Source organism: Mauremys mutica, chromosome 3 (genome assembly GCF_020497125.1).
Source record: "Mauremys mutica isolate MM-2020 ecotype Southern chromosome 3, ASM2049712v1, whole genome shotgun sequence".
In the NCBI taxonomy this organism is placed as follows: domain Eukaryota; kingdom Metazoa; phylum Chordata; order Testudines; family Geoemydidae; genus Mauremys; species Mauremys mutica.
In genome coordinates this window covers 62,800,644-62,828,465 of record NC_059074.1, presented here as the reverse complement: position 1 = coordinate 62,828,465, position 27,822 = coordinate 62,800,644, and the positions used below count along the sequence as shown (strand labels likewise).

Below are 27,822 nucleotides of genomic sequence, written 5' to 3'. Positions count from 1 at the left end.
AATAGTTTTTACTTTGTGTAATGACCCATACACTCCTAGTCTTTATTCAAGCCTAATTTAATGGTGTCCAGTTTGCAAATTAATTCCAATTCTGCAGTTTCTCATGAGTCTGTTTTTGAAGTTTTTTTGTTGGAGAATTGTGACTTTTAGGTCTGTAATTGAGTGACCAGGGAGGTTGAAGTGTTCTCCGACTGGTTTTTGAATGTTATAATTCTTGACGTCTGATTTGTGCCCATTTATTCTTTTGTGGAGAGACTGTCTGGTTTGGCCAATGTACATGGCAGAGGGGCATCGCTGGCATATAGCACACTGGTAGATGTGCAGGTGAATGAGCGTCTGATGGTGTGGCTAATGTGATTAGGTCCTATGATGGTGCATTTGCGCCAATCCCTCAGACAGAGACAAACATCTACAAGATCTCTATCAAGCATTCTTAAAACTACAGTACCCACCTGCTGAAGTGAAGAAACACATTGACAGAGCCAGAAGAGTCCCCAGAAGTCACCAACTACAAGACAGGCCCAACAAAGAAAGTAACAGAACCTGAGCATCTGAATCTTAGTGCTTTTGTGGGGAAGGGCCTGTGTGACTTGGTGCAGGAACCTGGACATCAAATAAGGGTCAGATATTCTCTTAATATGGGGGAAGAATGAGGACTCGGTATTGTGCGGGGTAGGTGTTGGGCTTTTACCCCAGAGGGGGTGCTCTGCAGGCCAGGCGGGGGCTGATCACACTGGGCAGGTCACCCCAAAGCTTGTACTGGTGGGTCAGGTCTGTCAGTCTGGCTTGTCTGCGGGGGGGGGGGGGGAGGGCGCTGCTGTAGCCATGGTGCAGGGGGCAAGACTGACAGGGGGGCTCCAGGACACCGCACTCGGCGGAGCGGGTCGCAATGGACTCCTGGTCCCGGCCCGGCCTCAGCTTCCCCTCCCCGACCTTGCGCCCCCTCTTCTTCCCCCTCCCGTTAAGGCCGGAGTTCACACTGCGAGGCTCTTGCACACTAGCCAATCAGCAGCCCCCCTTGCGCAGCCCCCACAAACCCCCGGCCAATAGGAGGGACGCCTTCCACTCGCCCCGAAGCCAATCAGGAGCAGGGACGCTCTGCGCTATTGATTTGGCAGGACGGGCAGTCAATGGGTGGCTTCATATCCCGCTGCCCGCCCCGCCCCGCCCATTCCCCGCCTCCCTCCTTGCCCCGTTGCCCTGGAACCCGCTGTAAATATCCCGAGACGGGCGGCGGCCCCTTTAAGCGCCGCGCAGCCCGGGCCCGCCAACCGCCTGGGGGGTCGGCTTGGGAGGGGCTGCGGCGCGGAGCCGGCGGCACTAGGTACCGGGCGGGGGCCGGGCAGCGCCGCGTATGGACCCGGCTTCATTGCAAGGGGCGGGGGCTGGGATGGGGGGGTCATAGGGGAGGGGCTGGGAGTGTGGCGAGGGAGGAGGTCGGCGAAGGAGGTGTGGGGGATGGGAAGGGCCGAGAGCGGGGTGGAGGGAGTTAGGATTGGGGAGGGAGTTAGGATTGGGGAGGGGGCTGGGAGTGGGGAGGAGGGGTAAGGGGGCTTGAGGGGAAGAGGGAGGGGGCTGGGAATGGATGTGGAGAGGGGGGTTGAGGAGAGGGGGCTGGGAGTGGGGAGGACGGGTAAGGGGGCTTGAGGGGAGAAGGGAGGGGCTTGCGGGTCAAGGCTGCTGATTTTCCATCAGCACCGTCACTAGCTGGGATAACAACCACTTCCTTGTGTTTCATGTCTGTCTGTCCCTTGCTGTGCCCAGAACTCTTCAGGCCTAGGTCGGCATTTACTGGTCATCAACTATTTACAGAGTGTCTCCTCACTAATTTTTTTGTGCCTGACATTAGTCTTGCAGAGTGTTCCTATGAAAACAAAATACTCTGGGTCCAAATTTTAAGAATTCTGTCATCAGTTTTGTGGTCCAAATATTACCTTTTTATAACTTTTTATAATGTGGAATGATGTAATGCTTAAATCCACCATTTCATTGTTTTAGGTGGTGGGGAAGGGTGTTTTTGTGTGCAATACCCAAAAAGGCTATTGAGCAATTCCCAGAGTGATACCTATTCCTGATGACATAATTGACAAGGCTGATACACAGACATGTTAGGCATGAGACTGTGGGAATCCTGAATTATCTTGCCCTTTCTGGGGGGGTTTCTGTGTGAAATCTAAAAGCTGAACCACTAAAATATTCTCAGTTCCTTTTTTTTAACTGTTGTAGAAAAATGCATTATGAATGATGGCCCCTGCTTGCTAAAAATGAATGCCAAGAGCTCATGTTCTGAACATGAGGATAAAACAGATTTGGAAAGGAGCCAACAGTTTTACCTCTAACTACTAAAAAGTTCTTCCCTGTCAAAATGAACATTCTTTGAGAAAAATCTGAAGAACAACTGTGATTTGAGAAATGGGAGAAAGAACAAGGAGCTTGGATTCTGACCATGACAGAACGTCAGATGGTGATAAAAATAGCAACTCCTACTATTCAGATGAAGATAATGCATCTCATGCCTCTGACCGATCACTTACACTAAGCTCTCAGTCTACAAGCCATAGGAAAAAAGATCACAAAACGGAGACTTTGAGTAGCCTTGTGCATTACCAAAGTAAGTAGATCACAAAACATGGCACCCTGAAACAGTCTACTAGTGTCAGTTGTATTTTAAACTTTGAGGGAAGAAAATATAAATTATTTTATGTTTGGTAAGTGGTCTGTAACTTTTATTTTGATAACTGAAATGAGCCTTTGTCTATAAAATTCTGCTAAACTTAATTTTAGAATTATTTATTTTTTCTGACAAGAAATAAAAAGACAAGTGAATTCTGCCCTGGTCCCATCCTCTAATTGCAACAGAACTTCAGATCTGCTTATGTTCCAAAGGTTGTCATTGGATTTCTTGAAGCAAACCCTTGTTATACAGTATATATAATACTTAAATCCAGGGAAGAATATTTATAATTTCTTAGACAAAATGTCCCAAGATCTTTATTATGGATATCTGTTTTACTAGACTTTCCACTGTAGTTGTATACTGTGTGTTCTTTCTCAAAAGAAATATTCATATTCCCATCCTTGGAGCTTCAAAAACAAAAGTGCTTTATCTGATTATTCTCCAAAGTTAAAATTCATTCCACTCCCATCTCCCTTACCAACACATCCCCCACCTCAATCCCCTTGGGTAAACTGCTTTGCTGACTGGGATTGTGGAGGTAATGGAACTTCCTCCCCACTAGGGTGACCAGACAGCAAGTGTGAAAAATCAGGACGGGGGTCGGGTAATAGGAGCCTATATAAGAAAAAGACCCCAAAAATTGGGACTGTCTCTATAAAATCGGGACATCTGGTCACGCTACTCCCCACCCAGCAAGAAGTGAGACGAGAATAGCTCTGTGACTCCTAAGGTGGATAATGACTGAACAGCCTCTATGCTGAGTTTTGGCTGCTTATACTGAGCCATCACACACAATTTCCAGTGTAAGTTATAATATATCCTGTCTTTCTAAAAGATATACTCTATCTCAACCAGAAGTTATGAGTCTCACAGTTTCTTTGACCCCCCCTGGTCTGCTCAAGGAGTGCCCTCTTAAGTCTCAGGACTCTAGCCTTTGCATCTCTCTGGGCAGAGACCTGCATCCCTCTCCCTTCTGACTGGGGTTTTAGGCTGCAGCCCCCTGCACTTCACTGTGATTATTCCAGCAGGCCTGACTGGAATCCAGCACCTGTGCTTTGCTTTCTCTCAAAGGGGCTATGGACGGTGTATGCAAGTGGCTGCAAATAATGAAACAACTCTTCCAAAGCAAAGTACTTTTATTTAAGGACAAAAGCAATGCAGAGAAAACACACAAAAAATAAAAGGTCTAAACACATACTTAAGCCTGCCTCAGTCATGTGCAGACCCTTGTCTCTCCAGCCTTTCAGCAAGGTTTGGACAAAGGTTCATGTCTGTTGATTGGATCAAAATGAGGGCCTCCAGTTAGTTCACGCGTTGTCTTTATACCCTAGACTGTCTTTTGAACTCTCAATTCTCCCTAGCTGTGATACTTCTTTCAAGTTGTTTACTTGTCCCAGGATTTGTATTAATCACCCTCCGACACACTGATTTTTAGTTTCTTGCTTTTGCAGATAAGTTTTTATGAGTGATACAATAGTATCACAAAGATACAGATAACATTCATAAAGTCTGTATAACAGTTCCCAAATATATTGCATGTGGTACTATTTGTCACAATGGGCTTGATGCAGGAATCACTCGGTGAAATTCTGTGACCTTTGTTATGCAAGAGGTCTGACTAGATCATAATGAGGCCTCAAATCAATGAAATGCCCATGGATCATGGCTTCAGCCCCTCTTTCTTTGTTGGCCTATTTGGTGCTGACATGGTGCTCAATACAGTTGTGCTAAGGAGTGTCAAGTCCCCCTTACTGTTTGTATGTTAGCTTCGCATGTAGGTCTCTGGGAAATAAAATTGCCATGGTTTTGTTGTAATATGCGGTGGAGAAAAGAGGGTGGTTGTTCGGGTTTTGTGGCAAAAACTGAATGTATCTGTTGACATGAAGACATACATGTCAAATGTCTTTCAGAAATGGCAGGATCACCACACCAACCTTTCGTTCCCAGTTTTATACAGATGGTCAAAAGTGCAAAACCATATGTGAGACTCTTGAGTGCTTCATATGGATTGGAAAATAAAATCTATATTGGTAGATTTATCTGAACCCATTAAATAGGTTGAAGCAGGGGGGGTAGCCCTGTGGTATAATTATTACCTAACCCTTTTGTAGCTGAGTGTAATGTGCCAAATCCTCTCCATTAAAGGAAAACTGAGTATTGTATATGATTAAGCTATGGAAAACTGAGTTTCAGATAGAAATATTATTGGATGAGTCTGTGTGTGTGAAATGCTTAGTGGAAACTAAGAAAAGATTTAAAAGCTGCTGTTTTGCCATAGAATGCTATCTGTAGAATAGAGGAAATACAATAAGTGCCAAAAGGAAAATAGAGGAGCTAGTGCATGCTCCCTCTTAGCTAATACCTGATTTGTGTACTGTAGTGTGTTTCTGTTGTATACCAGTCTCATGATTCAGAAGCTGCAATGGCAGGTATAAGATGGCATCCAATATGTTGCTTCTAAAGGCTATTCTGCATTAGTTCAGTAATAACTGCATATATTCAGTTCTCTAAATGACAGTTTTTCTATGAGTTATTTGCCTTATGCAGTATGATTATGGTTTGAGCTATGCAAAAAGACCAAAGCTAAGCTTTTTATATATGTGTGTGTGTATATACACACTAATTGTATTTTGTATATATTAAAATTTATATATATACCTACACTAATCCCAAATCACTTTAAAATATTATCTGTATGTTGTATATATGAAACATGCATACAAATGATATTTTAAATTAATTGGGATTAGTATCTATTAATACTAAAATGAGTGCTCCTTGGAAAATAACATGTGACAGAACTAAAATTTATCAGGGAAGAACAAATTTTCATAAGGTTTAGAACTTTTTTTCTAACTGCAATGAACCCATTGTTATCGTCTTTTTGGCACGTACAGTAGCAGGTTTCCAGAAATACTATATATGTATCTAATAAAATTTGAATGTATCTAATAAAATTGCTGCATGCTTGCTACAAAACTAGCTGAAGCTCTAGTGATCACCATTTTAAATGTGTACAGAGATACAGTATTTCTATTTCAACACTTATAATGAAATCTGAAATTAATGAACAAAAATATAACTACAACAGATGTTTACTTTATAATTTCATTCTGATGGTTGTAAGCAGCATAATTGGTTTCAAAGTCAGAGTAAGAAGAAAATCAAAGTATATAGCAGCTTTGCAGTGTATCGTAAGCATAAATCTCTATTTTGTAGCTATGAAAATGAGAATAAACATTTTTGTGTCTGATTTCTCTAAAGAAAACCACCATGACGTAGGTACTGTACAAAAATCTCTCAGGCGAAAAGGGCTTTATTTCAAGGAAGATGCCTGCTTAAATAGAAAAAAATAGCAATGGGCTTTGCTGAGTTCCTTACAGTAAAATCTGCTTTTTTTTAAGCCGCTAAGAAACCAGTTTCCAAATATGCACCAGCCAAAAGAGGGAGAAGGTGGGGTTTTCGCTCCCAGAGCCTCAGTAGGGATTCTCCTGCAAAAGATATAGATCTTGTTACAAAAAGGGTTCTTTCTGCCAGACTGCTAAAAATCAATGAGCTTCGGAATGAACTAACTGAACTCCACATCAAACTAGATGAGCTGCAGAAAGAAAACAGGGCACTGAAGAGTCTTCAGTACAGGCAGGAGAAAGCCTTGAATAAGTTTGAAGATACAGAAAATGAAATCTCTCAACTCCTCGCTCGACATAACAATGAGATTAGAATATTAAGGGAGCGCTTACGAAAATCTCAAGAGAGAGAACGCACAACTGAAAGAAGACTGAAAGATTCAGAGGATGAACTGTACAGGACAAAAAATTCTTTGCAAAAATTGAAAAAGCTTTCTGAAGATAAGCACTTAGCTGAACGAGATGAACTGGCAAAGAAGCTAGCCTCAGCAGAGAACAGACTGGATGAGAGTGAGAAAAGAATTAAGGTGAGAAAACGTTCCTGACCTCCCCCACCCACATTTTTTTTTAATTTAACAATTTAATTTAACAAATTGAGTAGGAATGCTTCTTTCCAGTATGAGCATCATACATTAACTTGTATTATCCATTTTACAGCAGTAGGGCGAATGGAAAATAGTTTCTATTGCAAATAAGTAACACCATGTAAATTTTGTACATGACTATGCACAATCATTTTACAATCTGTGCAGTACACTGTATGTGTTTATTAATAATGTTGTTTACTGGTATGTTTTATCTTGTGTGTTTTATATTATAGACTTGGCATTTTTAACCTAGATGCTAATCAATTTAGCAATAACTTCCAGAAAGTTGTGCAGCTAATTTAATTTTTCATAATCTAGTTTATGCTGCTTGACGAGGTAGCGTGTATAAGAGGAGGATCCTCACGGATTTTAGAGGATATTATGCTGAAGTTCTACAAAATACATTATATTTTTTTAAAACAAATTCTCTTGAAAACTAATACAACTCAGCATCCATGCAATGTTTGGTTATTCTGTATAGGCTGGTTGTGGAGTCAGCCTCAAGGAGTTGTTATAATTTTGTTCAAAGTTATCTCATGGTATAGATACATGTATAGTAGGTATTTATTTTAGGAATTTTGTGCATAATGTTTGCATCCTAGTCAGCAAAACTATATAGCCATGGGAAAGAAAAAGAGCCCTTTTAAGTCAAAACTATTTGTATATTGGGCCTGTAACATTATAAGAGTAACGTAACTGTCTGCCAGTTTTGTGTGTGGTGTTCGTTTTTGCCTGGTATTTATACTCATATTTGACTGTGTTAAGATGGAGTTAAGGTTGAGTGCCTACGTAGGAAATGTAAGGTAAAAAAAATTACAGAGGTGGTATAATTATTTAAAAAAAAAACAACCCAAGCATTGTAAACCTAGGAAATTCAAGACTTAGGTTAAATTTCAGTGAAATCCAAATATGTCAAGGTATGGAAATGTAGAGTTGGGAACCCAAACAACATTAGTTCTGCACTGTAATGTTACCATACTGTAACCAGATATTTTCCAATTCTGGGCACCACATTTCAGGAAAGATGTGGACAAATTGGCGAAAGTCCACAGATAAAAGATAAATACAAATGATTAAACTTGACCTGTGATGGAAAATTGAAAAAAACTGGGTTTGTTTAGGCTGGAGAAAAGAAAGGGGGGACATAACAGTTTTCAAGTACAGAAAAGGTTGTTACAAGGAGAAGGGAGAAAAATTCTTCTTGTTAACCTCTGAGAATAGGACAAGACGGAATGGGCTTAAATTGCAGCAAGGGAGGTTTAGGTTGGACATTAGGAAAAGCTTCCTAACTGTCAGGGTAGTTAGGCAATTCATTCCAGTGCTTAGGGAGGTTGTGGAATTTCCATCATTAGAGGTTTTTAAGAGCAGGTTAGACAAACACCTGTCGAGGTGGTCTACATAATACTTAGTCCTGCCTTGAGTGCAGGGGACTGGACAAGATGACCTCTCGAGGTCCCTACCAGTCCAATGATTCTATGGTTTACAGTTAAGGCATTTTAGCACTTGTGATCCCATATGAGATAAGTGATTTTTTTTCTTAAAAGGCACTCTGGATATTTTTCTACTTCCTCACAGTGTCATCATATGCTGTTCATGTTAAACAGCTATCACAAGGACAGGGTCCCCAAAAATTAAACCTTCACTAGAAATGGTTAAAGGAAGGTTGGGAAATCTCTGTGAGGATGTCGTCTCCTCCTCCCCCTCCTTATTCTTATCCCAGTTTTTCATGGGGATGTTCTTTTATTTCTAATATGACAGTTTGAGAGCCCTCTGTTGGGTCACCTGGCCTCTGTGTCCAATAGCATACAGAATCTGGGAGGTATTGTGAATGTCCAGTGCCTCCTCAGAGGTATCTCCCTGTATGTGGGTGAAGTGAGGTTGGGCACCAACCAAAGCTGGTGTGGCTGTCCCCTCTGGTTAACATCTGGATTTGATCAAGTTGTTGTGGACACAAAGTTAAATGGCCTCTGTACCACACTAGAGGCAGAGTCAGGTTTGACCCTCAAATAGTATTTTTATATATTTTGTTTATTTTAAAAAGTTGGTGCTTTTTAAAACATTCTATTATCATATGAACTGCAGGATTTGGAGAAAAGCCTTGAGCTGAATAACAGCAGTTTCCAGCGACAATTGCAATCTGAGAAAAAAAAGGTACATGAGGCCCAAGAAGAAAATAAAGCTCTCCAAGAAGAGCTTCAACAACTAAATCAAAAGCTAAAGGTAAAAATTATGTACTGTAGTATTAAAATCCAGCCACTTTAAGGCATTTTTAGCTGTGAGAGTACTTTATTATTGAAATATTTCAAGTTTATTTTAATCATTCCTTGCAAAATTAACTTCATTTTTCTCCAATGGGTTCACTCTCTCTTTTTAAAATTAATCTCCTAAACTCTGATTCTGGAATACCTGTATGAAAGGGAATGTGCTGATGTCAGTCATCCTCATGTATCATTTGCATTAGGTAGGAAAAGGATAGGTCAGGTACACAATCAGAAATCACTGCTACACTGTAAGCTGTACAGAAAACTAAGGGCTGGATTTTTAAAATTATACCTGCAAATAAGTACATGCAATTTAATATGCCTAAATTGCATATGCAATTACTGTAGCTGTGCACATAGATTGAGTAATTGCATATGCATACTGGCAATGGGCATGCATTGTTACTTTATCTGCACAAGCAATTACTTGCTCATTTTAGGCGTACAAGTTCTAAAATTAGGCTATAAGAATCATTGTTTTAAAAATCATAATGCCCGGTATTATTTAGTACTTCCTTAGTCATACTTCCTGAAAGAGAAGCTGCAAGTTCAGATTTGGACCAAAATATAGATTGTGTAGAAAGGTTTCATGAAACCTATGGTTGATAGAAATGTTTCCATGACTTTTAGTTCCACTGGAAGAAGTTGTTTTTAAACAGCTAAACACCATGGGAGGATATAAAAGTGAAATTGATTTAAGTAATGTTAACTGCCCAGTCTGAGAGAAATTCAAAGTAACTGGCATGTACTGTGAAAAGTAAATAGGATTTTTAAAACTTTCATTTTCAGTAATATAAAGTGCTACCAGTAAAGTTAAATAAACTTGCTAGTTTCAAATAAATGGGTCTTAAGTTGACAGTGTTCCTTTAAAGAAGACTAGGATACCTTGAAAAATACATTCATGAACAGAAGAATCCCAGCACTATTTATTAACTAAATTCAGTATTCCTGGTTAAGCAACATTTATTTCTATGTTCTTTTTAGTAAAAGCCATGTGAGGGGAATATATCCCTGTATTGTATGTGGCTTAAGGCAAAAACAATGGCATTTTTCTCACAACCGCATCAATTTTAATCTCTGCATTGCTCCAAAGATAATCTTTATGGCTCCAGTTCAGCAAGATATTTAAGCACTGAAGTCAAAGGGACTACTCATATACTTACATAAGCATGTACTATCTACCTTGTTGAAACAGGGCCTATATCCCCAAGGCTGACCATCACACAAGTTATGGTACGGTAACTCCTCACTTAAAGTCATCCCAGTTAATGTTTCGTTGTTACATTGCTGATCAATTAGAGAACATCCTCATTTAAAGTTGCACAATGCTCCCGTATAATGTTGTTTGGCAGCTGCCTGCCTTGTCCACTGCTTGCAGAAAGAGCAGCCCGATGGAGCTAGCTGGTGGGGGCTTGGAACCAGGGTGGACTGAGAGCCCCCCCATCAGCTCCCTGCTCCCCTAAGTTCCCTGTGCGGCAGCCGCCCAGCAGGCTATCAATTGCCAGCAGTTCAGATGTCTCTCCTCCCACTGCCATGTGCTGCTCCTGCCCTCTGCCTTGGAGTTGCTCTTGGGATCCTCCTGCTTGCTGTGCTGGGTGTGTGTGTGGGGGGGAATATCAGGGTGTTCCCCCCCCCACACGCCTGCCCCCTGTGTCCCGCCACCACCACTCTATGGAAATGCGGTTAGCAACAGGGCTCAGGATGGAGGGAGCGTGCTCGCAGCAGCTTCTGTCTCAACTTCCTAGCCTACTTAAAAAGGCAATCTACTTAGAGTGGTTCAACGTACTTAAAGGGGTAATGCGTATCTCTCTCTCACACACACATGGTGTGTGTGTCTGTCTCTGTCTGCCATGCTGTCTCCCCTCCCTCCATTTGTGCTGCCTTTTAGAGTATAAGGCTACATTAACAACAATGTGCTAACCCTTGAGGGCTCAGCCAAGTTCTAGTTTATCATTTAGCAGTAAGGCAGTCCCTGGGAAATATCCCACCTTCTTCCACCCTCTGACTTCACCACCTCAACCAAGCTTCATAATCATCATTGCTGTGTACAGTATTAAATTGTTTGTTTAAAACTTATACTGTGTGTGTGTATGGATGGATAGATATAAAAAATAGTCTTTTGTCTGGTAAAAAAAAATTTCCCTGGAACCTACCCCGCCCCCCATTTACATTAATTCTTATGGGGAAATTGGATTTGCTTAACATCGTTTCACTTAAAGTCGCATTTTTCAGGAACATAACAACGTTAAGCGGGGAGTCACTGTACTTGCATTTTCCATATCCTCTGCTGTGTTCTCTTTCTGAACAATACACCCAGGGCCAATTCTGACAATGCTGCCAAAGCTGTAATGTAGCGGATCCTGCTTGTCAGAGTTACTGCCCGGTCCACTAGCAGGTAGTAATGCTAATGTGATTTTTTTTTACTTAGTATAATACAAAAAATTAACATGGTAGGCACATGCATCTGTAATTTAGCTTTCTAAAATGTTAAGCACCTTTGTATGAACATATTGGCCTTCAGTTTTATCTTAGCTAAGTTCAAAGATACAGTACTAAATGTGAAAGAGTATTTCGGCAATCAGTTGATTTTTGAGAGGGGAGGAAACCATGTACTAGAAATGTGATTTAAAGAATTGAATGGTCTCTTTAAACATTGTGCTGAATAATCAAGGACCTTATTCAATCAATGAAGAATGAACTATATATATAATTTTCCCTTAAACTGCATAGTTGCTTAGCCTTGCCACAATTTATTTCAATGGCTGTTAAATATAAGTTGATGTAACTTTATTAATTTAACTCTACTGTCTCTACCTCATTCATTATCAGGAAAAAGAGAGAGAACTTGATGCAAAAAATATATATGCTAACCGTATGTTGAAGCCATCACCTAAAAAAGAAACGGATGTTACACAAAGAAAAAAAGGTAATTTTAAAAAAAGGATATAAACAGAAAAGCTACTACCAAATAGACTATTATTTTTTCAGTGTTCAAGCCATTAAATGTTTGTTTCATTTTGACCCTTTCAGGTCCTGTCCCAGGCTGTGGAGTTCTTTACTCTCTGTAAAACACAGCAGTCAAAACAACCAATGACATGCATTGTAATTTTTATTTGACTGTCCCTCTAATAATAGTACAATGAAGCCACCTTACCCCCAACAAAAGAACTAGGGCTGTCTGCTCTCAATTCAGCAGTTTACATTTATCCCAAATGTTCATGGGGGGAGGGGGAAAGGGCTTTGTTTAGAAATAGTTTGCTATTAAATCACAACTAGTAATCAAGCAGGTAGCTTGATTATAATTAGACCCACTGGAAATATGTACCATTGTCATTCCACATGACTGTGGATTTAGGGGTTTCTCTGAATTTTTGCTAATTCCAGTTTGTAGAGCAGAATTTAAGTATGCATTGAAAAAAGTAGTACAGTCCATCTGACTGAAGATAATTTTTCAAATGCAAATCAGTGTACTGATATCTTCCTGAATCTGCTGGCAGACTGAAAACTTGTTTTACTTGTGTATATAGGGCCAGATGCACTCATACTGAATCAGTAAGATTACTCACCAGGAGTAAGGCAAGCAGTCTTTTCTGTGTCATTTTAAGCAGGTTTTGATGTCAATACTTTTGAACTATTTTATGGCTGATCCCTTTAATGGAAATATCCTGCTATTACGCATCATCCAGTGTACTTAAATTAATCTGAAAGGTTATTCCACAGAGACAAGGTTGCAAGTCTCAAAAATGCAAGCAATAGACTATGCTATAATATTAAAGTTGATCCTTCTAGAGAAACAAAAAGACCATCTGTGAGGGAGGGGAAATAGACAAAATTTAGATCATTGGCAGATTGTGGGGGGAAAAGTATCCAAGGGGGATATTTTTAGACAATTTAGTAGATTTAAATAACTCATTATTTGTGGATATATTAAAAATATCTTCAGACTTTTCCAAACACTTTCCCAGAATCTCGGGAAAGCTCCTTAGAATTTGGCAGTATTTCCCACAGGTTCCTATTGGCCCTAATTATGAAGTACTTTGACGTTAAGATACTTTCAGAAACATGTAACTCTTTGTTTTGTGTTGATTTATTTTTTGTCCTTTCATGTAATTGTTTTTGCTCCAAAATTTCATCAAAATGGATATAGAATTTTCTTTCTTTCTTTTTTTCTTAGAGATCAGCCACAATAAAAACAAAAACAAACAAACAAAAAAACCCTGCTGATCCTCATTAGATCAGGGTGCTTTTATGTATTCTTCTAAGTTATAGGAATACTATTAGCTCCTAGGTATAAATTCATGAGAAGCAAAGATGACCATTTTTTTTTTAATTTTGGGGTTCTTTTTATTTGTGAATATTCTGAATTACAAAAAAAAAATTTTTTGACTTGCTTTGTTTTTGTATATATTTATTACAGCCACTAGCCAGAATACTAAAAAAGGAATCCAGACTACAAAAGGAGTACAGACTAGTGGGTACTTCTCACCAATCGAATTTCCTCCACCACCAGAGTTTGTTTCTGTTTATGTAACAGATCAGAAAGAAGAGGAGACACTTCTCAGACTGGTGAGTTATTTTATAGTTCCAAATAATCCACTTAAGAAGCCAAATTTCCTAAGATCTAATTTATATTTTAGGAAAGACATCCTCATATCTTAGGAAAATGATTAGGCTCTCAGATAGACAAAATTACGGTTTTACATGACCCTGTTTACATTTCACTTTCCTCTGAATCCTGTTGACTATCGTTAACTTGCTCTGCTTCTTTTATTACCTTTTATCATTTCACTGTAATCCCTACTGATTTGACATTTTGGTTTCTTTCTCCTTCTCCGTTTCTAGTCTAGATATTTGAGCAGTCTCTTGTTCTCAGTATTTTTGCTGAGCCTTAATTATGGTTTACTTTTAACTTCCAGCCTTCTTCCACAATCATGGATTTTAGTGCTTCGTCCCATTGCACTAGTGTCCAAATCCTGCTCCCCTATGTAAAGCATGAAATATATTTCTGTTATCTTTATCCCAATGTTTTTTGCTGTTAACATCTTCATTATAAAATAGTATCTCACTGATTTTTTAATACTTTTGAGCCATGAGACTAAAATTCAAGTGAAGTGTAAGGTGATATTAGTTCACCTCCTCAGATCTACTTGCACTCACCGTACAAATGTTTAAAGGGTATGAGAATTGTAACTTATGCAAAGAGGAGCTGCAAGAAGGTGTACGTTAAGTAAGGTAGAGACTACCAAGTCTGCTGTAAATTCCATAGCTGTAGAATCATGGAATATATTGGACTTGCTTAAAAGTGAAATATCCACAAGGCTCTCCTGTTTGTTTCCCTCCCTACATTTGTAATATGTTCTTTCTAATTGTGGGAAGCTAAGCTTAAAAAAAGTGTAACTTTTAGCTTAGGAAGCATTGAGATTCATGGTCATTCTGATCTCTTCCCGAAGGAAATTCCATATTTGGAAAGCCTTGTTTCCTCATTCACAGGTTTTTATCCTTGTGGTTGACCATTCTGTTAGTTCAGAAGAAAGTAATGATTTAGAAAGTCATGATGTCAGAGAGAGAAGTGGTTCCCTAAAGTTGGTTGGATCAATTTCAAGGAGGAGTTTTGATTACCAGGACTGAAATCTTGAATATGTCTCTCTGTACAGCTGGGAATCAGTTCAGCAGGTAGCACATTAGGCTGGTGCTCTTGGGAGGCCTATGTTGCTGTTTTCTATAACAGCTGAAGCTTTTTCAGAGTTGGCAGTTTGATTCCTAGGTCTTTAGTTCTAAAATCTTCTTCTCCGTTATCTATAATCTTTGGTGTAAGAGTCCTTTAAAATGTGCATCTGATGAAGTGGGTATTCACCCACGAAAGCTCATGCTCCAATACGTCAGTTAGTCTATAAGGTGCCACAGGACTCTTTGCTGCTTTTACAGATCCAGACTAACACGGCTACCCCTCTGATACTTTAAAATGTAGTATATTTGGGTGATCTGCCTTGGCCAGGGGTTGGCAACCTTCGGCACGTGGCTCATCAGGATAATCCGCTGGCAGGCCGCGAGACATTTTGTTTGCATTGACCGTCTGTAGGCACAGCCCCCGCAGCTCCCAGTGGCCAGGGTTTGCCATTCCTGGCCAATGGACCAGAACTTCATTGTGCTAGGCGCTATACAAACACAGAACAAATAAATTTTAGTATGAAGCATTACAGGATGCAGGTTCTATTAAAGATGCCATACAAAATCAAGTTGATGATTTGCAAGTACTTAAGACCATGTTAGGTCTGATAAGAGTTTTAGGGCCATTTCCCCAGCTGAGGTAAACTGGAGTGGCTTCATTGAAGTCCTTAATATCATTCCAATTCAGAAGATTTTGTGTTTAACAATAAACAAAAAAAGCTGTTGCAGAAATTTTCTATCACGCTTTCTTTTATCAATTTACATCAGGAACAGGAAACTCAGAAAAAAGGATGGAAAGAACAAGCAGAGCATCTAAGTCAAGAACGGAACAGGGAGAGAGAGGAGAAAATGAAACATGACCAAGAACTGCAGGCTTTAGAGGAGAAAGCCCAGAAACTATGTGACGGTAAGAAAACTGTGGCTACTGCCAAGCTGGAAAATCTAGACAAAACAAAATACCAATCAAATGAGGCCTATAACACTTCTCTTGAAAACAACAAATTGATTCTGGAAAAGGAAAACCACTAAAAAGGATAAATGATTTAACATGAACAAGGTCAAAACAGAAAATATTAAGGGATACAAAGTAACCTCTTTCCTGTGCCCTGCTATTGCTGCCCCAAGACACGGCTTCAAAGCCAAATACCAACTGTGGAGAATCACAGCTGAAAAAAATATCCATGAAAAAAGTCAGTGGACTGTTTGCACCGACTGAGAATCTGCCCCCTGGTGTCTTGGGGTAAAATAGTCCTAATATTAGCACTCTTGTCCACCTTACTGTAAAAATAAGATTTTTTTTCCCTAGCATTCCCCATTGAAATTCAGCTTCCTACTTCTCTTTCATACTGGAGATGCTATGCCATATATAGATGAAAAATATTAACTGTTGCAGTTTGTTTTCATAAGCTTGGTATAAAGTACAGTACAAGTTAGTGCTGTCACCACTGAGGTCCATGTCCCAGCTCTTCAGAGAGGATTCCTGATCGGGGGGATCTGTTCTATACACGTGTATCAGGTTGTTCTTGTTACAATCTGAACCTACCTTAAAACTTCATATTCAGACAGGACAATTATTTTTTGGATGGGTAAATATTCAGAAAATTGCCTTTTTGTGTGTGCATGCAACTTTGTGTGTACAATCACTTGGCCACAAACTCTTAAATCCATTGTGTATGCAGTTCATATGTGGAAGGACCTGATTTTCCCCCCCTTACACCTCATGTAGCCATTTATACCTGTGAAAAGTGGTGTGTGCTGTTTTTGTAAATAATCGTTTATGTTCACTTGATGGTGCACAGAAAGCTTGTGCAGAGGTGTTTTCAACACACACTATGGCCTGTAGACACGCAAGTGAGGAAGAGGTAATATTTTAAATTGCTCCCTACTGTAGGAAAACTTAAAAACAAACCATTGAAAATTATTACTTATTTTTTATTTTGTTATCCAGTTGGCTTTGCAGTAGCACTTCAGAAAACAAGTATATTCCAAAGTTGTCTTGAAGTCAGTGATGTTAACAGAGAAATATAAAGCACTCTGTCAATTAGAGTTATTAAAATCAATGATGTTATATTCATCTCTGTACAAACACAGGACAAGGATAAAATCAGTAGAATATGAAACTACTAAAAGAGATGAATAATGCAACTACACTACAAAATTGGCATGTTGTTTTAAGTTAGGATAGAAGATTTAGCCTGTGTCTAATTGTAAATATGTTTATGAAAAATGACTTCTTTAAAAAATAAACCAGTGCTGGTTGCAAGAATTATAAAAGCTCTGTTTTTATATATTAAAAAAAATAAAAATTCCTTTTAAGTATTAGAAAATGTCAAATAACTTTTTAAAAAATTACATGCAGAGTGGGAAAAAGAAGAATTTGACAGAAGGAAAAAAGAAAATAACTTTTTATTGGCTAAAGAAGAGGAGGCAAGAATTGAGTCAGAAATATATAAAACTGAAAATGAGACATACAACACTGAAAAACTAGAAGAAGACCGACAAAAAAAAGAGTTGCTGCTGGCTAAAATGTATAAAATTGACAGAGAAACTCAAAGCACTATTAGTATGAAACTTGCTTCGCAAGCACACCTCACAGATACAGCATCAAAATTTGACTCCCTAGAGAAAAAGGAGAAAACCTACCAGTTCTTAGAGACCACAGAGAAATTATTTAATGGACTTCCAGTATATGACAGCCATGATGTTATTACAAAAGCAGAAGGACAGAAGCGGCAAAATGTTAGAACCACAGATTCAAGTAATGATTTGACATTTGGTAGTTACGTACCTTCCTTTGGGAAAGGATCCGGGAGGCCAAGTTGGCTTAATCAAAAAAGTGTTGTGTTAGAAGAAAATACTAAAGAAAATACAGATTTCAATACTAAGAAAGAGAAAAAGTCTAATTTAATGGAACAACTTTTTGGAACTAGTGCCAACACCATCGCTCCACCTAAAAGCAGTGACTCAAGTCCTTTGGAAGCTGACTATGATTCAGGCAGTGCTCTTCCTCCAGGCAAAAGCAATAAAGTTATAGTTAAAGATGATTTTTTTTTCAGTGAAGGAAGAAATTTTAACCCAGATAGGCACCGTTTACAGCATACAACAAGCCGGCCAGCAGTTAAGGCTGTTGATTCTTTCGAAGATGAAATTGAAGAAGTAATCCTGTGATGACCACCTTTTATATAACTTGTGTGTGAAAATGCTATCCAAATATTTTAATACAGTATTTATTATATACAGATTTTAAAAGTTTCAGATATTAAAAAGCCTTATGAAGGGATGATTTCAATAGATAAATATAGAGAGAGAGGAAATATACACTGCATATTCAGATAGACCGGTCTGGCCTACTCTAACCAGTCTGGCTCCTTGTGCAGTTATATTTTTTTAATGCATCTTTCCTAATACAGTCCATGAAAATAAGGAGTTGCAGTGATTATTTTTTACATACCACAGCCAATAATCTTGAGGGAATTTCCTGACAGATTCCCATATAATGCAACTGAGTTTGGGTATTTGCTCACTTCTTCATTCAGGAGGTGATACTATTTCTACCTTACTCATATTCCAGTCTACTCTCTGTATGTGCATTTGCCACCATCAAATCTGTGCAACTGCCAGGGCAAATTGGTGGTATTCCAAAAGGCCACCACTAATGCTCTTCTATGGATTTTAATGGAAGGGAAAGTAGTTGGGGAACACTTATACCTGCTTTTCTAGAGCCAAACATGACCTGCGACACTTTTCTCACTAGTCTCTGCCTGTGGCTATGTAAAGGTCCCATGATACTTTCCACATTCTTGTCTCCTGCCAGGCTGTGCAATGCCATTATTCCACTGGGATGTTCAAACACTTCAAAGCAGATTCAGTGCAGTTAATGCAGGTCCTATATATAGCTGCTGGGTTTTGGTTGGTTGTTTGCTTTCCCCAATTGGATTAAAAATAATACAGATAATGAGGGGAGGAAGGATAATTCAGCCTACAGTTTGGAAGGCCATGAGTTATGGCCCCATCAACCTTTTTGTTATAAGCTAGTTTTGCATGGCACATTTAAATACTGTTCTGGGAAAACCTATGCCATAGTCACACTTCTCTTAATTGAAGTGGGTTGGACTCCCGACTGAAAATAAAACATATGAACTGCTGAGAATTTAAATAATGAGTTAGGAGGAAGTTAATCAGTACATTTTAAAATAATTTCCAGAAATATCGCAAAATCTGACTATCTCCAAGTCATACAAACTTTTTTTAAAATTGAGATGAGAACAGTGTGCATTGCTAAATATAACCTACCCAAATATTTGTGTGAGATGGCAGAAACCTTAAATTCTATAAATCCATGCTATCGGTTGACTGATTTCAGAATCTGAGAAAGTGCTCTGATATATTGGGACAAATGTGCTATAAATGAGATCTGGAATGCCTTAAATATAGAAGATTCTTATAATTTGGAGTTGTTGCTCATTCTCCCTTCATAGAAACATGTTGCCTACTGCCTATTAGAGAACTGATGCTGGAGAAACCCATAGAAGTTCTCAGTTAGCCCATTGCCTCTCCCTCTCTCCATCCTAATTCAATCATTCCAGTTGGGTTTACAATGTGATTTAGCCCTCTGTTGTATGTACTAGTACAGTGTATACTTGTTTTATGTTCCAGGCCAGACCCCTGCTGTTGATCTAGTTTCCATGTTAAAAAAAATAATTGGACGGAAATAATTTCTTGAAAATTATAAATATTCAGAACTGCTAATGGGTCATCTTGTGAGTTTGTATACTTGGCTTTGTGTTTTTTCTTAATTTTTTTCAACTCTAGTAATGGACTCTGTAGTTTGATGCATAAAGCATAGTACTGTACTGTTCACAGGGAGCTTTATTATTTAATATAAAATGCATACAAATATAAGCACAGGAGTTGGCTAATGGTGCAATGTGCTGTTATGTGAGAAGGCCTGCATTCGGGAGCAACCACTGGACTCCCACGTCAGCCAGCTGACTTAGGAAAATAGTGTGGAATATGGTGTTTTATCTGAAGGCAGCTAGTAGTGTGTTACCCTTGATGTGGAGTACCTCCCTTTGGCTATTGACATCTGCTGTCTGTGATGCATTCAGAGTGCCTCCTTGTGATGTTAGGGGAAGGCACATGTAATTTCATCTTTATGAAAAGGAACATGTAGTAAGCAGGGAATGACAGGCCGTCACCTAGAATAAAGCAATAGGTGAAAAGAGAATGTAAAAGAAACTCATGCCATAGTGAGTCACAGAAGACCCTACATAGAAAACAAGTATCTCAGGATCAGCATCTTTTTCCACATCTTAACAGAATTTCTTGTCATGCAAGAAGTTGTTTGGTCCCAGATATATCAGGCTAGAATAGATCTCTAATTGTGTCAGACTTGTGCTCAGCATAGCTGAGGAGAGAGGGAGGCAAAGGTGGCTTTAAGCCATCTTTATTTTTCCCTCATCCTCTTGGCAGCCAGGGACTAGTCTGGCTGTAGAGCTACTCTAAATTTAGCTAGTTTTGTAAGAGCCCCAAGGGATTGCTACGCGGCCCTGGGATCACAGGAGCAAAGTGTGCTCTGGTCATCCTGTCTCCTTCAACCATGCGCCTAGTACGCCCCCTTCCCAAGGTGAGCCAGGAGGGTGTATCGGAGAGTCAGCTATGCTGTCTCAGCACCAGGCTAGCATTCTTCATGCCAGTGGAACTCTGACCTGCCCATTCAGAATAACTTCCCAGCCCTTTTTCAATACTGCAACAACACAAAGGGCTGTAACATGGGCCAGAATCTGGCCTGTCATCCCCAGCTGTGCATACATAGGGCTGATGATTTATAATCTTCAATTCCAGCTGCCATACATAATTTTGGAGAGAACAACATTTCTTCATGAATGTCTCCAACCAAACACTTACAAAAGGTCCATGATGGATGATGAGCACATCTTCCAGTGTCTTGTGGCATGCTCAGAAGGCTGATGGAGAGGGCCATGCTCAGATGCCTGGACCCTCCTATCATGAAAAAGCAGCTTTTAACCTTTTTAGTGCGAGAATAAATAATTAGTTTGTGTTCGTTAAATACAAAGCAAAGAGAATTTTATAAATGAGATGTTAAATTAACATGCCATAGAGTCATTTTTAATGTTTATAAAGAGATGCTGTAGTACTGTTCTCGTATGTATTAATTCCAGTTATATTTATTATGTAATGTCAGTTGCTTTTGTAACTTCTGATTCATTTTCTGTATAAAAATTCCAATCATAACAATCTTGATTTTTAACAAAATGGTTTTTATTAAAGAATTTGAGTAAAGTTTTTGTATGGAGATCACCTTTAGCAAACCAGTTTTCTTGACTTGTGATTTTCATGAATCTTTACGCCGATTTTCTTTGTAGCAAAATTACCAGTCATGCTTATTTACTGCATAATGTGTTTTTCAAATCTAAAGCACACACTTTACCGAATGAAACACAAAGCTAAGTAACATATACCTGAAAACAAACCAAAGGTCAAAACTTACATTGAAATCCAGGGAAAGATTCCTATTATTTCAGTGAGCTTTGGATCAGGACCTATATGAACAATTCTCTGTGCAGGGTAGCTTTTCTGAAAACAGAATCTGATATTGAGTTATGAAATAACTATTTTTTTCATTTCCCATTTAGCAAGTAAATTACCCACAGAGCTAGACCATGCTTGATTTCCTTCTCACTAACCAACTACCTTAGGGCCCAAATCTGCTCCATTGACTTTAATGGTGTAGGATCAGGCCTTTAGTTTGTGCATCCATTTACGCAGCTGCTCAGAATGTCAGGAAAATTCTAACTGGCTGATAGAGGTAGTCCATTTCTGTCCTGAATAACATTCCATTGTGATGTGTGCATTGGAATCTTGTCAGGTCTTATGAGAGTTGGTTCTTCTCAGTAGTTGGATGGGAGTTGCAAGAAGTGGTGTTGGAGAGTAAATAGGAGTATCTCTTACCTCTAGGTGAGTACTGATGGTATCTGCATGCTGTCAGAAGGCACTGTGCTGCAGATGTTGGTTTACAACTAAGACCTAAAACAATGATGTAACTGCTGTGAGCATTAAAGAGCATATGGAACTTTTTGCTAATCCTTGGCCAATTTTAAGTCTAATTATATGCTGCTGAACTGAATTTGCCTGCCATTTCAGTTGGATATTCATGGTTCCTTTTCATGTTGGAGATCACTTCTTAAGATTTTGAACCTTTCGTAGACATTCCTCTCTCTATTCTGAGACAAAACTGGTGCTTAATTACACTAAAAAGTATTTTACATCTGTTTTAAGAAGATGAAAATACTGTACCCAGTACACTAAAGTGAGTCGCTTAATAACATTTCCCTCCTTCCTCCTGCCCACTTTGTAGCTACAGTTCCTTGCTACACCTTCCAATTTTAGTGTTACCTGCAAACAGATTTGATTACAGTTGAAAGATAGGCAGCAGCTACTAAGGGTGCAGAGAGGGCTTTTATTTTAAATTGACCAAAAATGTCTCTGGAAATCCTAAAGGGTGCCTTGGCTACCACCAAGCAAGAAGTATCATTGTTTATCATATGATCTACTACTGTAACAGAAACAGCTCTGCAGGGTCCGTAGAAGGGCTTTATGGAACATAATATTGTGCACCAGTGGTTCTCATTCTCATCTTCCCTTCATGGTTCATCTACTGCGTAATGTTGCTGTGCTGTCCTAAGCAGAAACTGGGTGGCACTTTAGAGATGGCTGCATTTCACTGGTGGTGATGTGATTGCTCTTCATATTATTTTAAGTTTGTAAAGCATTTTGATGTATTTGGGGATAAAAAACACGATATCAATGTAAGTTGTTAGTAGGACAGGGGATAGCCTTTGTTTAAATAGACAAAAAACAATACAGAGATAAACACACAATGTAAATGATTGTGGACAAATTGGAGAGAGTCCAGTGGAGGGCAATGAAAATGATCAGGGGGCTGGGGCACATGACTTATGAGGAGAGACTGAGGGAACTGGGCTTGTTTAGTCTGCAGAAGAGAAGAGTGAGGGGGGATTTGATAGCAGCCTTCAACTACCTGAATGGGGGGTTCCAAAGAGGATGGAGCTCGGCTGTTCTCAGTGGTGCCAGATGACAGAACAAGGAGCAATGGCCTCAAGTTGCAGTGGGGGAGGTCTAGGTTGGATATTAGGAAACACAATTTCACTAGGAGGGTGATGAAGCACTGGAATGGGTTACCTAGGGAGGAGGTGGAATCTCCATCCTTAGAGGTTTTTAAGGCCTGGCTTGACAAAGCCCTGGCTGGGATGATTTAGTTGGGGTTGGTCCTGCCTTGAGTAGGGGGTTGGACTAGATGACCTCCTGAGGTCTCTTCCAACCCTAATCGTCTATGATTCTTCTACAATTTCAGATAGGTCTTTGGTGGTACCTGTCTTTCAGTGTGTGGCTTGAGTCGTCCTGTGTTTAAAAAATAATAAATTTTAAAAATTACTCTCTCATATTCTGCAGCAAAGTTCTAAAATGGAGAGCTGGCAATGTGGAATCACAGAGTTTTACACAGTACAATTGTTGTCTATTTTTATAATGGTAGGTTTTGTTGCCAGAATTATCTGACCTTCACTTTGTGCTGTTCTGACCTGTTCCTGTCCTGGGATGATGGCTCTGACCATAAGAAGTGTCCTGGTGATGTAATTCACATAAAATTCCCCTTTGTTAGCTCAAATTTAACTCAGTCTCATGTTTCAAATTCTCTTCTTGATTAACTGCAAAGTTTTGATGACTGCACAAATCGAACAATCACATCAGTGTACATTGTCAGCTGGGACTTTCCCGGGCTGTTGAGAAGTTGCTAGGATACTCTTAAAGTTACAATTCACTTGATTAACTGCAAACCCAGTTTGCATAAGAAATGCTTTTATATATTGTTTTGTGCCAACATAGCTCAGCTATTTACATTCAGAGCAAGCCACAGGTTAACTTCAAACTAGTTTTGCTCATTTTTGGTATGCTATTCAGCTCACATTTTTGCAAATATAGCAGCAAAAATTATGGTAACTTATCTGATGAGCACTAGTCCTTGTTTGCAATAGGAAGAGGCTGTTCCCAGTTCTCCACTGTAGCCAAGCTGTGTTTTGATATAGTAGAGAGGAGCAGCTGTACAGAAGTGGTTGAGTTTTTCTGAACCTTGTCTGCCTATCCCCAGGATACACTAGAGCAGGAGGGAGCCTACACCAACTTCTGCCACTGACCTAAGGTCTGTGGAGATGCAGTGGAACTCTGCTTCACTATACCTATGTTCTGCCCCTCAAAGACCACTGACATACCGGCTCCATCCCCTTATGCCGGCCATTTTGTGCTACTTGCTCAGCAGAAAGTGATCTTAATGGAGTGGAGAATCCAGTCTTCTCTTTGGGTCATACTCTGCTTCATATTCCTCCTTAAAATTAACTTTATCCCTAAATGCCTCCTATGTTTATTTCCTCACCATTGAGCTCTCTACACCCTCCCCGTCCCCGTTTTGTTTTGCTGTGCTTCTCATCCATGTTATATTGTAAGGCTTTGGGGGGGATTAATAATGTGGTGTTCTGTGTTCTGCAAATTTCATAAAAACTGGTGGCACTATGTTTGCTTAATAATCAGCTTCATAATTTCACATGAGGACATATAACAGTTGCTGTTCTTCATTAGAGATCAGCTAATTGTTAGTTCTGAGTGTGCAGAAATTGTGTCTGGATTGGCAAGTGTCTGAGCTTCCTATCATCATATAACAACCGCCAGAATCCAAACTCTTAAATGAGTGCACAACTGAGGCTAAATTGGCTGAGTAGGGATGGGTCTAACTTCCAGGACTTCAGGTTTAGGCCCTTGTGGAGGAGTTTTTATTTGACTGACAATTGTCACTCTGGTGGCTTCTAATTTTGCTGCTTTAATGATTGTATGCTGGGGACATATTTTCCATACCTAAATAATCTGTCCCAAGGTCACCACAACTTTAAATAAATAATAATACTTAGGTTTTATAGAGCCTGTTCCATCTCCAAGTGCTTGGTAAATGATTTCCCCATTTCACTGCAGGCTATTTTGAAGCACAGAGCAGTGCAGTGACTTACCTCATAGTGAAACATGTGGGAATAGAACCCTCCTGATTCCTAGTCCAGAATTCACTGGAGAGCATGCTTTCCTGTGAAAATATATTTGACATCCCAGTGGGGAATTCATTCAACCAATCTTAAATCCCATAATACACTGCAATTTGCAGTATTGCCTCTAGAGGAGAGAAGCTTCTTAAGAAAAAGCATGCATGCAAACAATATGCATTTATCAGTACTTAAAGCAAACCAGACTCTTTAGCAGAAAATAAGTACTGTAATTATAAAATACATCCCAATTTTTTGCAGGTAGAGATTTCATATTAAAATTGATATGGCATATCTCCCTAAGAATGCCTTACTATTTCTAACCACTGTTTTCTAAAAGCCATGTGTCTTTTAATTTGTTCAGATTGATAAGCTATATCTAATTACGCTGGCACAGGGTCTAACCTTGCTTTGAGCAATATGCCACTTTAGCTGATAAAACATGTCATCTTGATACTATACGGGCAGTCAGGGGAATATCAAAAGGGCACAGGTTACTAAAACAACATTAAAAATACATCTTTTAGTCAAAGTGTTTAAAATTTTATAAACTTTTGTAAGTGTTAAAGTTCTTTTTGCTTTCTTTTTAACTATTCTGTCTCTTTCAGAAATCCGTATTTCCAAATATCAGTACGTAAATTAGACACCAAAATCCAGACCTGATGCAAGCCCTGTCTAAGTCAGTGGTAGGACTCCCCACTGGGGATTGGATCAGGCCCTCTATTCCAAAATAATTGGCCTCAGCAGCACCCACCACAGCTCCTATTGAGGTTAGGAGAAGAATAATCTGTATGAGTAGCAGAGCTCTTTGCAAGACTCCTGCTAAAATGAATATACATGCTCATTAGTGCTGCTTTGGTGGGGTAAATGTGCACCTACTTTTGTGGTCAACAGTGTATTTCAAGGATTTGGCCCAGTGTCTGCAATTTGGCAAATGGAATCAATGACAGCTCACACCTCTAGGGAACAGGCCCTTAAGTATACAATATAGGAGTACTTTTAAAACTTGTTAATGTAAGAGTAGATCATTCTATCAATTTTTCAAGCAGAACTCCAACTGAAGTTAATGGGGAGTTCTGCTTAAAAACAAACTGTGTGGTTGGGATCTATGATACCTTAAGTGACATTTCTCAAAAGAAAATATGCTGAAGTATATTAATGCATTGTAAAGTAACTGCAGCCTTTTGTTATGTCAGAACTGTTCCTTTTGAGACAAGAGACAAAATAGTTATAAATAAATGATTAGATTAGTATGTATTCATTCATCCATTATTCTTTTTGAGGCTGGTATATTATGATTTGCCAATCTATTTATACCTCATACAAGTTATATATTATCTAGCTCTGGGATACAGTTTTATGAAAGATGTCGTACAAAGTAAGGGCCTAACAATGCTTCATGTGTGTAGTCCTTTAGGTTGATAATATTGCAGTTTGTCTATATCACAATTAAGTATTTAAATGATCTTTCATGACAAAAATGCAGTATAGCTTGGGGTAGGAATATTTTATTACCTAACCAATAATTTTTTGACAAAGCCTATGTAGAGCTCATATTCTTTCTCAAATTTGGATGAAGAGTAAATCGTCTATATTTTACACACTAACTAATTATCTAAATGATTTTTCATAGATCAGGTTCTTTTGAGGAGGCTAATTTTAAACAGAACAATCTGGAATAATTTTCCATAATGGAGTCTCTCTTTCAGTATTAGTTTATGGGCTGTATAGTATCTTGACAGTAGGAACAATATCTGTCAAGGGTCCTGTATAACATACTAGTTTCCTTTAGAGGGCACCATTGATTTCCTTGAAAACTCTTTAACCATTTGATCTTGTGGTAAAGTTTACTATCCTCATCTTGCTATTTTAAATATGTTTATTTTAAGTTGTGTCAAAAAGCTATAGTGCTTTGGGTTAATGTGCATTCTATATTGTATGCAGGTACTTCCCATACCTCTTACACTGTGTATCAGGGTGGCCAACCTGTGGCTCCAGAGCCACATGCGGCTTTTTAGAAGTTAATATGTGGCTCCTTGTATAGGCACCGACTCTGGAAAGTTGGTGCCTGTAGCTTCAGCCCCAATGTGCTGGTGGGTGCTCACTGCTCAATCCCGGGCTTTGCCACAGGCCAGGGCCACCCGGTGGGGGGGGGGGGGGAAGTGGGGCAATTTGCCCCAGGCCCCGGGCCCAGCAGGGGCCCCCACGAGAGTTTTTCGGGGCCCCTGGAGCGGGGTCCTTCACTCGCTCCGGGGGCCCCGGAAAACTCTAGCAGGGCCCGGGCCCCCGGAGCTTCTTCGCTCCCGGTCTTCGCTGGCGGGGGGTCCTTCCTCTCCGGGACAGAAGGACCCCCCGCCACCGAATTACCGCCGAAGCGGGACCCGCCACCGGAGTGCAGCCGCGTCTTCGGCGGTAATTCGGCGGTGGGGGGGGTCCTTCCGTTCCGGGACCCGCCACCAAAGTGCCCCGAAGACCCGCGGCGGGGGCTGCACTTCGGCAGCGGGTCCCGCTTTGGCGGTAATTCGGCAGCGGGGGGTCCCCGCCATGGGTCTTTGGGGCACTTTGGCGGTGGGTCCCGGAATGGAAGGACCCCCCACCGCCGACTTACCGCCGCAGCGGGGGCCCCCTGCCGCCGAAGACCCCGGGCCCCCGGAATCCTCTGGGCGGCCCTGCCACAGGCTCAGGTTGGCCACTCCTGCTGTATATGATCTCTTGGGGATTAGTTGCAATGACATTCTTTCCCATCACGTGCTCCAAGGGCCAAACCCTCGGAAAAAGTGGATAGGCCACATCACTGGGCTGTGCACTCAGATAAAAGATTTCAAAAGGATTAGAAGGCTCAACTTGAACCTGTAAAAGTGTTGTGCACCTGGGCCCTCATTTCCACTACAAAATATGGGGGAATTGCAGGTTCTTCCACCCTATCTGGAGGGCTAATGACTCCATACAGTGCACAGACACACGGGACAACCCCTATCACTTCCCCAACCTGTGCACTATGGATACAGCTATGGGGTGGGAGGGGAATAAGGGGATCTGTTCCCCTGCCTTCTCTCTCCCCTCAACCCCCCCCCTTTTTTTTTTAAAGTGTTGCACCACTGC

General features: G+C 40.0%; 2 protein-coding genes across 3 annotated transcripts in view; both read left to right on the top strand.

Moving 5' to 3' along the window:
- Positions 1 to 1,198: 1,198 nt before the first annotated feature.
- Positions 1,199 to 20,906, top strand: LCA5 (lebercilin LCA5). 2 transcript variants are annotated; one of them, XM_045009004.1, is made up of 8 exons: positions 1,199 to 1,324; positions 2,227 to 2,611; positions 6,082 to 6,611; positions 8,754 to 8,891; positions 11,762 to 11,858; positions 13,350 to 13,498; positions 15,368 to 15,506; positions 16,959 to 20,906. In XM_045009004.1, exons 2-8 carry the CDS (start codon positions 2,413 to 2,415, stop codon positions 17,765 to 17,767), a joined length of 2,061 nt encoding a protein of 686 aa, XP_044864939.1. In that variant the 5' UTR covers positions 1,199 to 1,324; positions 2,227 to 2,412; the 3' UTR covers positions 17,768 to 20,906. The 2 variants fall into 2 exon arrangements, with proteins under 2 accessions (XP_044864939.1, XP_044864940.1); XM_045009005.1 differs by lacking the exon at positions 1,199 to 1,324 and adding an exon at positions 1,329 to 1,352.
- A 582-nt stretch (positions 20,907 to 21,488) lies between these two features.
- The window catches only part of HMGN3 (high mobility group nucleosomal binding domain 3), a 115,730-nt gene continuing 109,396 nt past the window's right edge, over positions 21,489 to 27,822 (top strand). The window contains exon 1 of the mRNA XM_045009014.1: positions 21,489 to 21,577. The gene's annotated coding sequence lies outside the window, so the exon portion shown is untranslated. The remainder of the gene's footprint in view (positions 21,578 to 27,822) is intronic.

What these genes read in the sequence shown, in the direction of transcription:
- LCA5 (XM_045009004.1), top strand. Translation starts at nt 2,413, where the DNA reads ATGGGAGAAAGAACAAGGAGCTTGGATTCTGACCATGACAGAACGTCA. An exon ending in TAGCCTTGTGCATTACCAAA is followed by an intron (nt 2,612 to 6,081) that starts GTAAGTAGATCA and finishes CTTTTTTTTAAG; the next exon opens with CCGCTAAGAAACCAGTTTCC. An exon ending in AGCCCAGAAACTATGTGACG is followed by an intron (nt 15,507 to 16,958) that starts GTAAGAAAACTG and finishes AATTACATGCAG; the next exon opens with AGTGGGAAAAAGAAGAATTT.